Raw genomic sequence first — 19,030 nt, forward strand, 5'->3', positions numbered from 1 at the left:
AAACATAGAAAAACATGGTTTTGAAACTCACCTCTGTGTCTGTTCGTTTGTTTGTCAAACATGAGCATTGCATCCTCGATCTGTAATTGAAAAATAAATGCAATTAATACATGAAATACATATAAATTATACAAAAAAATGAGTAAATTTGGACAAGTTATGAACCGTATTATATACATATGTATAATATATTTCATGGTTTAAAGAAAAGACTAACTTACACGATAACTATTTTGGTCTATATAAGGTAGTTTGTTATGACGCATTCATGTATCAAAATTGCATATTAAACATAACATTTTATACCATTGGACATTTCAGGAAACGAACGTCGATAAAATCCAATATACCTTTCACTAAAACTGAATACGCAGGCCAAATAGATTTGGAAGAACATTTGAAATAGTTAAATAAAATACATATACATATATATCGGTAATAAAAATGATGTTCAATATTATCAAATGGGTGACGACGTTTTTTATTATTATTATATGACGTATTCTGGCCAGAATGACATAAAATGAACGTTTGGAAGTATACCTATACAAAACTTATGGAGATGTGGTGTATGTTAATCAATGCTTTATTGAAAAAAAATAAGGTTTCGCATGAAATCTACTAGAGAGTGCGTACCGATAATGAAATGGATCGTGAAACTAGCATTTTACGACTGGCCACAGTGAGGCTGAGGCTTTTCCTATGGATCAGTCAGACTACGTAGCTGTAGGGGACGTCCCCGCATAATGATGTCTTCGATGAATGAGATAAAATGGGAAAAGCCGGCAATGGGAAACTAACCGTTAACTACGACCGAGCACGCACGTGGAAAACTTCTCGTAACTTTCCACAGCACGGAAAAATATAAAAATATATAATGAAAATTTAAATTTTTCTTAGACTTGTTTCATTTTTTCATAGTATATGATACGTGTGTGTAAATGCAATATTCATTCATTATTTTTTCGGTTGGTTTATTTTAATAATTTAATGTGAAGTTGTGTGTTGTACGTGTTGCTGGTGTATCGGTTTCATTCAGCAGGGTTGGTAATTAGGGGTTCGCGTGCTGGGAGGTCGCTTTTCCAGATAGGCGATCGTATCTGCAGGCCGAGCTCGGGGTCATGACGACGCCTTAAAAGGAAAATCTCTGGGAAAACTCGCGCGGAAAATTGTGTGGGCGCGTGCGTGTGTCCGTTCGTCCGAACGTGCGTGAGATCAAGCGACTTTCCAACCATTTTTCTTGCGAATCTCCATTCAATTTTTAATACGAAACTTTCTCGAAAATTATAGTACTCTTACAATAAGAAATATAATAAAATCGAATCTATATAAAAGTTCACTCGAATATCTGAAGCATTAGTCGTAGACGAAATAAACGATGTAATAAATACGCAGAAAATACATCCAATATTTCGATTATGATAACCGGCATCCATTGAAGTTGATTGTTGCAATCAAGATGTTATCATGTAGAAGTTTTTATATCTACCGTTGAAATGTCAGATTGTGTGTGTGTTTGATTCCATTAAGTGGCAGCATTTATGCATGTTATAAAACGCTTACAGCTAATGTCAGCCGATTGAAAAGAAGTAGGACTTTCACTAATATTATACTTTTTTTTTACTATTATTATATTGATGTTTTTTACGATACGTGACAATTATACTAAGCAATGTTTTTAAGTTGAGATTTTCCTATTGATAAAATGCTAACACGAAAATAATAGTGTTTTTTTACTGAATACTAATATTGAGATAATGTTTAGTAATCTGAAAATAACCGGTAATCATTCGGTTAGTTGTTAAAAATATTCATCACTTTATTTTTAGTTACGTACTGTTATATTTACATATAGTCATGTTTTTATCTCTATGTACTATTATATGTAATTTTTAAAGATCTATAATTGGGCTCAGATATTATTTTATTCTTTTACATTTATTCTTTATTTTTATGCATTTCTACATCTGTTGTATGTTGATTTTTCAATAAATAAATAAATAAAAAGAAAAATTTCTAGACTTTAAAATCAACATATTCCAGTTTAGAGTAATGGTCGTTGATTTGATTTATAATATAAAAATGATTATTTAATATAATAATAAGTAAAATGTGCTGATTTTTAGTAATTTTTGCCAATGTATTAATGAGAAAAAAATATGTCAAAGACTCCATCAGTACATATTTTAATTGATTCAATGGATAATATATAGGTATATAATGATGGGTTTTGAAATATTTCAAAGTGTAATATTTAAATAGAAATTAAGTGTATCAATGAACTAATTCTGAGTAAATTTTACAAATGTAAGCAATGCGTGCAATTTTGAATGTGAGGAAACGTAAGTATGTAAGAAGTACATATGTTAGATGAATTGAAATGGTTGGACATTAGAAATAGTCTTAAAGTAAGCACTTTAAAGTTTATATATAAGCTAGATAAGAATCTATTACCCAAATATTTTAATAATCATATAGTTAGTAATAAAGATATACATAATTATAAAACGAGAAATAGGAATAAATTAATTATAGGTAGAGTTAAGAAAGCTAAAACTGCAGGTGGTGTTTTTCACAGAGGTGTTCAAATGTATAATGCCCTTCCTGAAAGCATTAGAAGTTCTAATAACATTGATGCTTTCTTGAAGGGTGTTAATGGATACCTTTGTGGAAGATGATCTATAATTTTTTGTTGTTATTTTGTCTTATATGTATTAGCAGTTTGCTATATAAATAAATAAATAAGTGTGTCAATTTGTTAAAGAAAATAGATTTTTTTTTATATTTTCTGTCTTATTTTTTTATATATTAAATATAACAATTACAATCCAGTGATAAAAAAAATAGATCTCATATTAGCAAATTATCGTATTAGTGAAATAACATCAACATTATTTAAATGTAGTGAAATGAAACGAAGACCGCAATAAATTTATGTTAATATTTAAAATTAATAATAGTCGAATGAAATTAAATCTCATCGCACAACATCAAAAATGGAATATAGTTGAATTTAATTGTGTATTTATTCGAGTAAATTTGATAATTTTATATGCGTGCAATGATTATGATAATTGAATACTCCCACAACATAAATCATTCAAATCGCGAACGAGCTATTAACGTAGAATACAAAATTTATTATCGTAATGAAAACGCTAACAAATCGCGTTTTAAATATAATCATTGGCGTTTATAAAACGTTCACCCCCCTCCCCATCACCACACCCGGCTTCCTACCGTTCTCCCGATGGTATTTTTCTACCCACCCTTGGAAAATACCATTAACATATTCGCTCGGGGAATTAATTAGCATAATCGCCAAAAACGCTTGTTCGCTCGAACGAATCGCTCGGCCGGGCCGCCGCGTAATTCCTTTGATGAACCGTTTCCGGGTTTTCGCGTCCGGATTGGAAGTTGCCCGGATTTTATTGCGACTGTTGATGCCGCCGTGCAAATTTTCTTCGTGGGAAAACACGCGTAGTCACGATTGTAAGTGTAACAAAAAGTTGAATTGGTAAGTTAGCGGCGGAAGGCTGCCCCGGGGAGTCGTTAGGGCCTCCTTCGAAGCCTCTCCTCCCACCCGACCACCTCCAGAGGTGGAATAAGGGATGGTGGGAGGGCTCAGAACGGCCCTCTGGACCCTACGAGACTTGTGCTCGAGACGTACTTGTTCCACAGCATCGATGTGACTACACCTGTTTCACTATCGCATAAACAAGTGTATATTCTTATAAAATAAGAAGTCGGACGATCTTGGATATTTAATACATAAATACATAGATATGTATGCATTTAGATTTTACTATGTTGGTGTATTGGAGCGAAAATATAGCAATAAACATATAATTGAAAACAAACTTTGATTAAATTTAAGTACATGCTTCTAAGTATGCTTAACAAATTAGATATTAAAAATGTAAAATACACCATTACTTATACAAACAATAAGTTTGATAATTTATAAATGTACTTATAAAGGATAATTTAAAAATAATGAATATAACAATATAAATAAAAAAAAATCTTTGAATCCAATCAGGGAGAAACGAACTTAAAAACTCTTCGATATTTCACATTTATCCCTATTCTACCAACTATTCCTGTAATACCTTTATATATAGATCTTGAGCTTGTCTTAACAACATTCCTCCTCATATTTATCAATTTTATTATTTCTTTCTTGTTTAAAAATTTCTATTATTTGGTCATTAATATCACATATTACGACTATTCAATACTTTTCCTGTTTGTTTTTGTTTTATTTCGTCGTTGAATTTATTTTCAGTAAAATTTTTGGTATCAATGTTATGTTATGTACGTTTTTTTTTTAAATATGAATAAATAAATTAGTACATAAAATGAATTTATAAGCAAATTCGGAAGGACTATTTAGAAGTTAAATCGCACAATGCACTTAATGTGTGTTCATTTTTTAATGTTGACATTCAATGTACATACATATCTATGCATATCTCAAAAATGAAATACATAGATCAATCTCTATATTAATTTGAACGGATGATATCACTGAATACTGAATTTGAACAGATATTTGATAAAACGACATATTTCCTGTGATAAAAAAATCGTTTCATTCATAATTTTTTCTTTATACATGGCTTATGAAAGCAACATACAAGCGCGTGTAAACATTGACAAATAAAATATTTTGATATGACACAAGAAGAGATGTGTGTTTTATATTTGCGTCGACTTTTCATTGTGCTTCATTTGGAGCGATATCGAAGTTTCCTTCGCGGATTTTCATTGCGCACTTGGCGCTTCGCGAAGAGGGCTGGGAAGAAGAAGCGTCGATAAAAAAATCATTCGTGAAAAGGGGTGGCATTTGATGCCAGCCTGAAAAATAACACGTACACAGAAAAGTGATTTGTAAAAGAGCGACGGCGAAAAAAAAATAACGTAGCGTCTGTATGTGCGAGCGCATATACCTAGCGAGAGCTAATCGGGAGGGAGCCCTCCCCATCGCCGTGAAAGGGTGGGTCTGTGGGGGTGTGGGGGGTGGTTTGGGTTATAAAGAAGTGGGTGACAGAAACGCTAGAATCAGACATGACGGGAATCCAAATGAAAAAAATACCTGTTTTTTATGACGGGGCTCGTTGGCAGCGGTATAAAATTTGGGAATGGCATTTTATCTAACGTAAAGTGAACATGTGCGCGGATTGAATTGCTTTTGTCGGCCGATTGCGTTAGAGCGGCGTTTTCCCATCGGGAAAACTCGGCAGTGAAGAAAAGCGAGTTTTCAGCGAGGATGAATCGCGAGCGCTGTAGTTCAATGTGATGAATCGACTGGATTCCGCTTGCTCACATTGACCTGAGCAGCACTTTTTCTTTTTTCACCTCACTTTATATACTTTTTTTCACATTAAAGCTATTTCTGCAATGCAAAGCATGATTTAAAATTATTCAGTTGAGTTACATTTTGAAATCAATGAGAGATTCGAGATGGATTTCAATTTCAAAGAGTTTAAAATAAAATTTGCTCGCAAAGCAAAATTTTGCCATTAAAAATATACACCTACATATACATATATACAAACATACATACATACGATTTTATATGTTACAATCCAAGTACACACGTCATTCGTTCGTGAACATACTAGTGTGTTCATGCACGAATAGATTTGGCCAGTCATAGTGTACAAAAAATAACAAATCTACAAACGAATTAGTTTATTCATGTACAAACTATTAGGCATAATTTCAGTATTCTCAATATGTGGTTTATTCCATCCTCCTTGTATGTATGCTTACCCTGGGTTGCAATTTTTTTTTATATAGTGAGAACAGGAATTATAGCAAAGTTATATTTTTATTATAAAATTTTCCGTACAATAAACGAGGCGGACGTAAGAACTGTGCGTATAAAGCTAATACGTCGTCGCGTTTACAGGACCTAAAAAATGTACGAATAAACCGCAAATTAAAACAATGCGGTCGTAAAAAATGTATTTACAAAGCACGGAGGAAAATTCAAATTGTTTTTTAAATATACAAATAAAGATTTAGACGCATTTCGTGGGGCTACGTGAAAGTATGTAAATTACAGGATACGGATTTGCGTGGCTGCGTGAACTTAGCCTGTTCATATACGTATTTTACGACTGTATTATGTACAAAATATATAAAATTTCCATTGAAATAATCAAGTTTTATTGGAGTTTTATTTGGTCGGAGTAGCATTAAAGCGAATAATGAAGGATTACTGAGGGGGCTGTGCATATAATTGATTTAATATTATACGTTTCGAATTATTCCAATGAAAAAATTATACACGTATGAAATGTTTTCAGTCGCACTATTAGAATTTTTATTCGAGTAAGAGTTTTAAGGGCTTATACTTTAATCAAAAACATATTCTTTAGAGTCGTAATACTTAACACTCATCCGAGAGGTATGCTCATACTCCCAGACTCTAAAAATCCAAAATAATTAAAGAATCCTTATTTTCAATTGGAGTTTTGAATTTGGAATATTCAATCCAATGATTTAGTAATTTCTAGTAACTTAAATCTTTTTAAAAATAAACTTGATGATTTCCTAAAAATAAATAGGTTTTTGTGGTTCTTCCTTTTTTAAGTTAGGATTATTTTATTTTCGTCTATTTTGCATTGTTAATATTTTCTTTTCGCTTTTCTTTGTTTTTGATTTTTATTTTATTATATTTTATCTTATTTAGTATTTGTATTTATATACTATTGTACATATGTATTATCAAACCTCTTGGGTTATTCTTAAATAAATAAATAATGTGATCGAAATCAAATTAAAAAAGACAGTTAAACGAACTTTAGTGTGTGGAAAATGAATGGTTTCAATTTGGCGTCGGTAGAAATTTTTATGATTTTAATTTCAATTAAACTGAAGCGCATAATTTACGACCTAGCATCCATTTTGGAAATTGTCCTCTTTTTTTGGTTATTTTTTTTGCACTCTTTTGTTGACGCGATCGCCATCGACCACGTAACGCTAGTGCCGGACAGGTGGAAATGGACGTTTCGAATTAAAAGTGGTGCAATAAAATTGTCAAAATAAAATGAAAAGCATAAAGCAACAGAGGACATGTCCGTAAAATATAAAAGCACCCTTCAAAAAAAAAAAACAAGTTAAAAAATGGGTCGAAACAACGGTTGACGCGTCAAGTGACCAGTTTTTATTAAATGCGTCCCATGTTCATTATGGGTTCGCATAAAAAATTATATACGATCGGCATCTGAGCGGAGATGGCTCCGAGCTGATGACAGCTCTTTCTGATGGGGTTGGGGGAAGCGCTTTCAACATATGTATATATATATATATATATATATATATATATATATATATATATATATATATATATATATATATATATATATATATATATATATGTAGAATTGATTTTTAAACGAGCCGAGATAGAGTGTGTGTGGTATGCCTGGGAAAGACCGGATGCGTGTTGTTATGGTCACTTGTTGGAGAACGAGCCCGAAGAGATGTATAATAAATACATAGTTCTGACTTAATCTGCGTTTCACTTGGAATCCTTCACATCCGGATCCTATATTTGGGGGCTCGTCCGGGATGCCCGAAGACATTCCAGTGACAGCCAGAAGCGGTCAGACGACGACGCGGAGTTTTGACAGTTGAGGTTAGGACGCGCGCGCGATGACGAGAACGCGGAAGCCCGTGACGTCGGTGACGTCACGTCAGCGAACACGCCACACGACGATGATGATATCCAGAACGATAGCGCCATTATCAGCGTCAGTTTTACGTCGGCTAACTGTCGTGGAGATGCAGAGGTTCGCGGACTTAGACGAAGATGATGACGACGACGATGAAGAGGAAGAAGAAGACGAAGTGCCATATTTTGACAGAGACAAATTCGAGACATACGCGCCACGGTTTAAGGGGATCGGCGGTGTGCCAATCAGCCAGTGGATTGTGCGCATGGAAGAATTTGCGAAGTTCTTCCACTGGACGCCCCTGGAGCAACTGGTCTACGGGAGAATATATTGCGTAGGAACAGCGAGAATGTTCCTGGATTCAGAAGGGATAATTACATCATGGACTATCCTTAAGCAGAAACTGATAGAAGAGTTCCAGTGGGATGACGAAGAGCTCGTCTTTGAAGAACGAGAAATGCTTGCACAAGCAGGGCCCATTGACTCCGATTCAAGTGGGGCCGGTGAAACACCAGACGACGAACCCAGGGTGACGGGATCCGTGAGAAACCGTGAAAACCGAGAAAGACTGAGTTCACGATGCTACAATTGTGGTGAACGTGGTCATTTAGCAGCCGACTGTAGGTTTAAGACGAGAGGAACTCGTTGTTTCAATTGTAACGAGTTTGGGCACATATCAGCTCAATGTAACAGCACCAAAACAAAGACTGTCTTGACAATACAAGAAGAGATAAGAGAACCAGTCAGTATTCCAACACAAGAGGACGATGCGAACATGGCTTATGTAAGTGTGAACAGTGATGGTTTGCACAGAAAAAGACCTTTGCAGCAACGGGCTTCACGAGAGATGTCTGCTCAAAGAGAACTCATTGTTTCCAATAATGAAGAGGACGATGCGAACATGGCTGATGTAAGTGTGAACAGTGATGGTTTGCACAGAAAAAGACCTTTGCAGCAACGGGCTTCACGAGAGATGTCTGCTCAAAGAGAACTCATTGTTTCCAATGATGAAGAGGACGATGCGAACATGGCTGATGGAGGTGTGAACCTGGCTGATGGAAGTATGGACGGTGATGGATTGCAAAGAAGAAGACTTTGGGACTACGGAGACATACCGTTTTCAAATACAGATGAACCACCCGATGATCAATTTGGAAAAGGATCTAAGGATTATAGTCATTTGAAGAATTCTGAAGATGAGAATAAAGAAAAGGAAAAACATAAAGACAAAGAGAAAGATATGGCTAAATCACAAGAAGGATTAAGGGACCCAGTCAAAATTTCAACACCAAAAGACACTGTATTCACTTTCAAGCTTGGTCGTAGTCGGATTGATGTTAATTCAATGGAAAAGAAAATGGAACCATGGATTGAGAAAAGACTTACTGGATGTATCAGTGAGCCAGAACCAATATGTGTTGACTTCATTTATGGTAAATTACTAGCAGAAAATCTGTGGGGTGACGGCAGATTCATCGGATGCTCAAGGAGAATCGCCACGGGCATTGGATAGTATTTAAGTTGTACCGATGGAAGTTAAGTGTGCGTTTGTGAATTAGAGAATAAGTGAAAGACCTGGAGGGTTTTTAGTTAAGCCTTACTTGTAATTTGATGATTGAAAAGTGTAATGTTTTATTGCTTATTCTAGTATTTTTTGGGAAGTGCTTGGTACATTGAATCATGTTTTAAAATGTGATTGTTTCCTATGTAAAGATTTAACCTGTCATTGTAAAGGTATTGATTTTAATGTTTTATTGCTAATTCTAGTAATGTTTTAAAATGTGATTGTTTCCGATGTAAAGATTTAACCTGTCATTGTAAAGGTATTGATTTTAATGTTTTATTGCTAATTCTAGTAATGTTTTAAAATGTGATTGTTTCCGGGGTAAAAATTTAACTTGTCATTGTAAAGGTTGTGATACCTTTCTGTTTTGTATTGCTTGTAATAATTTTACATAGTAATTGTGATACCTTTCTGTTTTGTATTGCTTGAAATAATTTTAAATTGTAATTGTGATGATTTATGTGTAACTTTAATTGTGATGATTTATGTGTAACTTTAATTGTGATGATTTATGTGTAACTTTATTGAAGATTGAATTGTGTTGAAATGAAAAATTGATTTGTAGTGAAATGTGTAACGATTAATTTGTTATAATTGTAATTGTTATGTAAATTGTAAAATGATTGATGTATAAGTGTATTGAAATGTAGTTGTGATGATGATTGTAATTGTGATGTAAATTGTAATTGTGACAATTGAAAGCATGTTTAGAAGAATATAAGATGATTTTATGGAATGGAAGATGAAACATTGTTGAGGATGATAGAGGAAATGTTTTAAAAGAATGTGAGATGAAACATTGTTGAGGATGATAGAGGAAATGTTTTAAAAGAATGTAAGATGATACATTGTATAGAGTAGAAGATGAAATGTAAAAGAATGTGAGATGAAATGCTGTAAAAATATAAAAGACGAAGAATGTCATCCGAGGGCGAATGACAGTCAGGAATGACCGAATGTAGAATTGATTTTTAAACGAGCCGAGATAGAGTGTGTGTGGTATGCCTGGGAAAGACCGGATGCGTGTTGTTATGGTCACTTGTTGGAGAACGAGCCCGAAGAGATGTATAATAAATACATAGTTCTGACTTAATCTGCGTTTCACTTGGAATCCTTCACATCCGGATCCTATATATATATATATATATATATATATATATATTTATATACACATCGTGGTTGTCTCGATAAGAGCGAACGCGCGGATAAAACTAACGGTTCGTGAAAATATTGCGTGTTTGGCAGCTCTTTGTCCAAATATTTGATTTATGACACATATACGAAGATTAAAAGCGTGGTTAATGTGATTATCCGGCGTAGCACATGTTTGATTCCCAAAAAAAAAACAAAAACAGAAAATCTGGATTATTACATAAGTGTGTATTTATGCGTATGAAGCTACTGATCTGTTATATATACTACATACATATATAGTTTTAAACTAATTGAACCTTTAAAATCATAAAATTGTATTCAAATAATGTAACAACTGCAGTCAATAGTATATACATATATAGTATTTTTTTAATGATAACTTTTGATACCATTTTCGATACTAAAAGTATTATAGCAATCAGATATTTTGTTATAAAATCATTCTCTAATGTGGTATTTATGTATGTACATATTTCAAATGAAAGTCAAAATATATACAATTGAATTTAATTTTTGATTTAGGGAAACGCTTTGTATAATAGCGTTTAAACACGAATCAACGCATTGCGATGACAATTTAATGTTCGGAAGTTGACCCGTTCATACACGTAATCGATAATAATACAGAAAAGCGTTAATAATTCCATCATTGTCAAATAAATTGCACAGCGATACACATGTATAATCGTCGCCGAAAATTATTATAATTGTGATTTAAGCAAGCGGCTTGACATATACATAGCTTTGTCAGATAAAATCGTAATCAAACTTTCGATTTGAACGCGTTCACAGCGCGAGTGCGAGCGAGAGAGTTTTCCGCGACACACGCGCTCTCGAACGAGAAAATAATTGAAGTAGAAAATTGAATGATGGTCAACGATAAGATAATTATACGGTCGACATTTTCACGTATCGGATTTATATCAATGAGATATTTATCTTGACGTAACGAGGCCCGAAAGTCGGGCATTATGCGGAACAAACGGCGAAACACGCATTGGACACGAGGAACACGTGTTGTGTCACGAATTCGCGTGCGACGACTTTTAATTTTATTGAACTGCCTCGCTGCCATTACTATTAGGTATACAAAACCCCCCTGGCGATAAATTACGTTGAAATATACTCGAGCGGATAATATAATCATCGGGGACCTAAACACGATATTGGCGACTGTTGAATTATGGCGAATAAAAAACGGAAAAAGCGGGCAAACCGACGGCCGTAGATCATCCGTAGTCCGTGATATCCCTAGCAGGGTAGGTAGATACGTCTCCAGGAAGTGCCGAGAAATAATAAAAATGGAAAAAAACCGAGAAAATACCCCCCCAGGGTACCGTGTGCACCTTGGATTCGAACGTATAAAGTGTTGCTCTCCAGCAAGACAAAACGTATAATAAAACGTCACTTACATTGAGAGATACGTATCCGCCTTCAATGTTTTATATATGTTATACATATATTGTATAAGTAGAGAGAGAGAGAGAGAGCGTATTCTATATCGGAAGTATTCTAAAAGAAAACTGATATTCCATAAATGAAAATCGTAGAGAGCTTACCAGTGTAAGCAAAAGATAATGTGATGAAATATGTAAAGGGATACTGCGAACGTGTTCCGAATAGTATTGCGAAACGTAAAGCAAACATATTATTCGATGTGAAAATAATTTTCACTATGCTGTAATCCACTTGTATGATCTTGAAGGCTTATTTTATTATATTATAATCATTTCAGAAATATAAATCAGAATCAAATTATTATAACTAACTATTATTTTATTATATAATATAAGATAATATTTTACATAACCGAACTTTGTTGAATTATCTAGCTATAACCTAATCATAGTATTTGTTTTTTTTTGCTTTTGAACTACAATATTTCATATAAACGATTACACAACTTACATATATCATATATATTTTAATAAATATTGTTTATTCAGATGAGGTTAAAGTATATAAAAAATGTACAGACTTTATTCAGATAACTTCATGAAATTTATCCATGAATAGCTCATATACATATATGTACATATAAATATACATATAGTATGTCTGATTTGGTTCAATTTTTTATTAACAAACTTCAAACTTTTCTAAAGTTTTATATAAGAGTACGTATGAAATGAAAAAGGTCACGTTAATGATATAGTGCCGGAATGTACATAAGTGGGCGACAAGAGGAAGTTGAGAATTTAAGATTGAAGAAGTATTTTTGTACAAGAAGCTAAATAAATGCATATTATATTATAATATTCTTTACTTTTAATATCTATAATATGCATATTTTTAAATACAAAATTATAATATGTGGTTCATAAAATTGCCGCATTCGGTACGATCTTGCACAGTGCGATTATATACGACAATAATACAAAATTTACGGAAAAATATAATAGAATCGAAATCGACGCGTGGCATTCCAAAATAAAAATAATAATAAAGCAAAAGCGAATGGAAAAAAAATGTATAATAAATTCAGCGGTGAAAAGCGATCGAGCGTGCACGATTCGGGAGCCACGGTGAGTAACAGCTGCCGAACCCGAGATTTATGCTCCAAGTTTAACCCATTTAAAACACGTGATATTTCGCACTGCGCACTTCCCTCCCGCAAATAATAATTTAAGGAGAGAGAGAGAGGCTGAGTCCTCCTATTCCAGCCGCCCTTATGTTTCCTCTCTCGGAGAGGGCGAAATTAGAAGTGGGCGGCAACGTATACTTGGGCAACTCTCAGATAATATATTGCGAACGGCCGATAACGGAACGCTTTACCCGATATATACATATATATGTACATATGTATGCCTACATTCCACTGTATAATACATATTTGTCTCTAGAACACCAATCGAGTGAAAATTTATTTGAAATTCAAAAGAAATATTTCTTAAGAGACATTTCAACAGTTGAAATCATCTACATATGTATTCATGCAAAACAAAAAAAAATTATTAATATTTATTATTTTTATTTACTAATTTATATTTTCCTATGATTTCCTATGATGCCATTACTCGTTGCCTCCGAGCAACATCTGAGGTATTAAACTTGTACATATGTATATAAATTTATAGATTATAAATTTGAAATTACATATATTCAAATAGTGATGACACAATAGGTAGGATGGTTTTGCCAATTTAATGAAGAATCGTTTCAACATAGAAATAAGACAAATGGAAAAACTCTGATAGGAAAAGATTGACATGGAGTTACAAATATCTATGTTAGTCTGACCTGCAGCACTACAGAAATACTTTTTCAATCGGGGGAAATTCAGAGCATGAACCCGGGAACCTATCGGTGGTTGAAATTAACGTAACGACATATATTTAAATTTGATGAAAAAAATCAAAAGCTTTAAATACAATTTGAGTATTCACTTATATAATGAGAAACGGTCGTAAATATATTTGCATGCACATATAAATTATTCGCTTAAAGGAGATTTCACTGTCTTAAGAATGCATTGTTTGTTACTTTCAGTATGTACTGCATTATTCTATAGTTTTGAGTATCAATTTCATATCAAAGCAAAAACGTTTATAAAGATAATGTGTATAATATTGTCATTTTAAATTAAATCCTTTTTTTATACAAATATTTTGGTAAAATTTGTATCATTCCTTTTATATAGGTACATATTTTGGTTTATGATGTATCTCTTTTTCAAAACACTAAATATTATCAATCTGTTTTTTATTTTCTTTTCTGACTAAAACCACATACGTATAATAAACATCTTTGTATTTAAATTTGACACATATTATTATTTATTTTTACCTATATTTGAGTGTTTCATCGCTAAGACAGACAGTAGCAGCAGTATTTCATGAAATGTTCTAAAATTTATTCTTAGTAAAGCATCATTATTTATTTGTTATTTTAAAGGCATTCAATCAATGCATTCTTTCTGGAAAAAGTTCCCTAGAATTTCGTAAATTGTTGATGCAAACGTTTTCCTCCGGACTAAAGGGCTCGTTTACTTGCGGTTAGTTATGGTAGAGTGCAAAAATAAATTATGCGTTTGCAAACGTAACGTTTTGCTCGAGACACGAACCCAATTATGGTTTCCAAGGGTGGGTTATTCTTCTTCTCCCCGCACATGTGTGACGTCACGCAGGTTTTCGCGCTCGTCAGGTGTTTAATCGACCACACGTTAACCGTAGAAGAAGAGAGAGAGAGCTTTCGCCTACGGCTGTTTGAAAGCTTCCTCCGGATTCCTACGAAGCTTAATTTAATTAATTAGGAGAGGAGAGGTGAGGACCCGAGGAGCAAAAGCGAGCAAGTACTGTGTGTGCCAGTGTATTATTTCGGAACGCTAATACACCAATTTGGCGTACATTTAATTTGCCCAAAGCTGGCCCCTGGATTTATTTGCCGGAACAAAGCCGGAGCTTACTTCTGATAACGGCAGGGGGAGGGTGAGGAGCTTGGGACTAACCATTGAAATATAATACGCTTCGATCAGAACTAAAATTCTAAATTTACACTGTCCAAGTCTTTGTATTCAATATTCTCCTTTTTATGTACATATATTACTTGATTACGTGAGGAGCTTGGGACTAACCATTGAAATATAATACGCTTCGATCAGAACTAAAATTCTAAATTTACACTGTCCAAGTCTTTGTATTCAATATTCTCCTTTTTATGTACATATATTAAAAAAATATTTGCATACATAATTTGATACAATAAAACCATTAAAATAACTTGAAATATGATAAGCTAAAATCAGGTACAATCACTTTTTTTTTAATCCAATCACCTTATTTTTAATGTAGGATATATACAAACTTACGAATTTTGATAAATACGATTTTATTTATGGTAATAGCACTGAAAAGTACGGCATGATATGCCTAGATAGACTCCAGCTGTAATAGGCGTGTATTTATGTGATTGAAAATTAGTACGATCTAATTATTTCGACAAGTTTCTCTCACATTTCTTCAAATATGGGAATTAACATTATCGATCAATGTAAAACCTATGTCAATGCAAGGAAAAAATATCACGAATAACTTTAAATATAAGCCATGCTAGCGTTTATTTTGCATGTGCAAAACTATCTAAAATGCTAATGTATTTCTGAATTTCTGAACCTTTTAGAGCATAACTACATATATAAACGATGAATAATTTATAATAATATTTAACTAAATACGAAGGTTTGAGGTTTTTTTCTTACAATAAAAGAAACAATATAAATATTAATAACAAAAACTTTGAAAAATAAGCAATGGTCACTGAAATAAAAACTATTGAAATATATCCAAGGCTCATAGTGAGCATACCCTTTGAATAAAATAAAGTAAAAACTTTTCTAAGGAAAATATGTTAGTTTTCAATAGAACGAAGTAAGATTTTTTCTACAAAAGCCATCTGTTGTATTTTATAAACTTATCATTATTAAAACTAGCGATAGAATCTGCTCTATAAAGACATCTGATATATGAGTATGTTTTTCAAAAAATAATTATTATTAAACGAGTGAAAATCCAACGTAGTATTATATACTAGTATTGTATGTATATTATATACGTAGTATTATATAGTAGTATTATATACTACGTTGTATAAAATTGTATACTTCAATTACAAAATTGCCAATGTTTCAACAGTGGAAGCCACGTGAACAGTGCATCGAATGCACCATTCACACAGGTGCATCGAGACGTTATACAAACAAGTCGACCGACGTCTATTATATTTACCGATTCAAAATCGAGATTTATCGACACGAAGACGGCGAGACGACGATCGATACTCGGTGAAAACTTGTACTCGTCGAAATAGCCCGGGAATATAAAGGTTTGACTACCAAATAGGGGATAACTGAATTGTTAATGCAACCGCCCGCTTAAAGCGAGGTTGATGGATCACGCCGGCTTTGCGGAATCCATCCTCGCTTTTTTCAGCCCCGTTTCCAACCGACCCCTCTCCAAAACCCACCCCTACGCCCGTCGATATTCTGGAGCGAGGGCCCTGAGGGGTGGAAATGGCGTTTCATGTTTTGTATGGAAAAATGACACGCTCGAGCGGGCCAGAAACCCCCCTCTCCCCCTCTATTTCCGTGAAAACGATAGGAAACTCCTAGCAAGACGAATACATATTTTAATAGCGTACCTATACGTATAGCGTGGATGTGTATGTATGCATAAAAGAGTAAAAAACCGATTCATTTTTGTGTAAATATGTATGTATACAGCGGGCGTAAAAAAGCTATGCATGCACGTATTTTGAAAGCTCGTGCTTCTTGATATGTACGATGAAATTTTTTAAAATATGAAATTAAATTTATTATTTTAGAAGAAACTGGCGTTGCTATAGTTGCCAGGCGTTAATAAGGCATAAAATAATAAAGCCATAAAAATGATAAGATAAAATAATCGCTATAATATAAACATTGACATCATCAGATTCAATATATTATACTTATAAAGCGTTCCCGAAGTACGATAGTCAGTCAGTATCCCCATTTCATTTATACTACCGGATCATCATACCAAGTCAGTACAGTGCGAGCGAAAACTTTTAATAATTCTACGTTTCTCTCAAGTTTACCTTTCCAATATTAAGTTTTAATTTCAAGATAAAATTCAAAAACACTTTTATAATATATAAAAGATGTACCTTGTGAAAAATAAAAGATTCAGTATTAATAGAATGTTTTTCATTATAATTTGTATCAGAACTTTAAAATTTTGTCATCATCTTAATCAACTTTCAAAAAGATATACAACCCCTAGAACGTGACGGTATTTATGTAAAAAAAAAACGAACATTAGCCTATTTATTCTGTAGTTTAAAAATACAATAATGATATTTTATAGTTGTAATTCAATTTATATACGTATAATGAAAAATCTATCTATCTATCTATGTTTTTTACTTTTTTTAATTGATGAACTGATATGATAGATTACACATAATCGTATCATCAAAAGTCGACGGCTACTGTTAAAGTAAGATAAATATATACAGTATGTTCTCATTAGTTTTGAACTTCTATGACAATACACATACGTATGTTATGTACATACATATGTACATATATACGGATAATATAATTAGACGCACATATGTGCTGGATTCGATTAAAGTATAAATTGCATACGCAATTGCAGTGCTAATGTCTAAACCGAGGGCCAGCGGTCATCAACACGTCGCTAATGCACCCGCACATTGCATTTAACGTTACCATTAGCACGGTTGCATATTACGATTATGACGCGGTTACATATCTCGATCTCATAATGCATCGACATACACCAACGTGCCATTGCATTCACATCGAAAATAATGCATATAAATACAACGTAGAAAATATTTTAGTAGTACATATGCATTAAATGAAAACTTCAGTATGTCATATCAGGACAATCTTTAAAGCGATGTATAATGTTTGTAATGTACGGATACACTAAAGATCATCATCTTCAGTAATTTATTATGTGGTTTTGAATGAATGCTTCTCCAACTGTTGCTGACCTGAGTGACTCTCATCTACCTAAAACCACGCATTTTTCTCAATTCATCAAACTAATTCAATTATGACCTTCTTTGCACCTGTGATTAGTATCTTGGGTACCATTTTAATACTTCTTTTATCCATTATTATTGCTACGTGACCCGTCCATTGCAATTCACTAGCTCCACTAGGACAGTTAATAACTTTTGTCATACTTTTCACCGATTAAATGTCTGTCCTCATTATGCGCCTACAAAGTTTAATACGCTTTTGAGAACCTAATATTCTGGAATTCTATGGAATTCAAGTTAATATTCTGGAATTCAATGCTTAAGCTTTGCTTACATACGCCATTACTGGGAAAATATGTTGATCAAAAACATTTTCTTCATGCAAAGTAGCGTTTTTGATTTGAGCACAAAGTTTGCATATCAATATAAGAAAATTTTGATATAATCTGTATGTGTATAAAATAAAATATTGATTCATTTTCATGATACAAGAATCTAACCTATACTCAAATTTAATAAAGTTATGATTTCGGCTGTCGAAATGGTAGCTAAATCTTTATAATGGATCATTGTACGTATTTGTTAAAGTAAATTCATGTATATTTATATCCTCGTTGCACGCATTGTATGCCTGTATAGGGTATTTTTGAGCTAAATAAAACGAAAACCCTTTCCAAAAACGCAACGGTACTTTCGCATATAATTAAGTGTAAAAATATGGTAAAGAAAATACACATAGGAAGCCGTGTTGTACTGATAACGTTGATTTGTACGTTGTATTTGCCAACTTTAAAATTCACACGTAAAAAAAAATATAACACAATAATTACAAGCGTTGAATGAATGAAGGCTTAAACGTTCACGTGTTTGGGACTATTTTTTTCACATGCGCGTTATGCACAGATATTTTACGACACGTGAGTTAACAAGTTAAAATAATCACTACAAATTGGACTAAACATGCAAGGGGGGAGGTAGAGGCTATACGAAAATCCTACCCTATACGAGACATGCATTTGCGTTTTTTTTTATTTTGTTCTTTTTGGGTTTTGGACTGGCCGATAAAATTTCGTGCGTTTCTCATACGACGACAACGGTCGTAAAGCCGAAGTGTGGGAATGGAGCGAAATGA

The 19,030-nt window shown here is 33.3% G+C and overlaps 2 protein-coding genes across 17 annotated transcripts in view; one reads left to right on the plus strand and one right to left on the minus strand.

The window, feature by feature from the left end:
- The window catches only part of Rbp6 (RNA-binding protein 6), a 1,062,622-nt gene that overhangs the window by 159,700 nt on the left and 883,892 nt on the right, over positions 1-19,030 (minus strand). For all 16 annotated transcript variants that reach the window (XM_077443424.1, XM_077443421.1, XM_077443419.1 and 13 more), the window contains one exon: positions 32-80. In XM_077443424.1, coding sequence (XP_077299550.1) covers positions 32-80 — 49 coding nt within the window. The remainder of the gene's footprint in view (positions 1-31; positions 81-19,030) is intronic.
- Positions 7,471-9,407, plus strand: LOC143920133 (uncharacterized). Its single transcript, XM_077442848.1, has 3 exons — positions 7,471-8,472; positions 8,578-8,931; positions 9,402-9,407. Exons 1-3 carry the CDS (start codon positions 7,669-7,671, stop codon positions 9,405-9,407), a joined length of 1,164 nt encoding a protein of 387 aa, XP_077298974.1. The 5' UTR covers positions 7,471-7,668.

The sequence above is a fragment of the Arctopsyche grandis genome, chromosome 12, assembly GCF_051622035.1.
Source record: "Arctopsyche grandis isolate Sample6627 chromosome 12, ASM5162203v2, whole genome shotgun sequence".
NCBI lineage: Eukaryota > Metazoa > Arthropoda > Insecta > Trichoptera > Hydropsychidae > Arctopsyche > Arctopsyche grandis.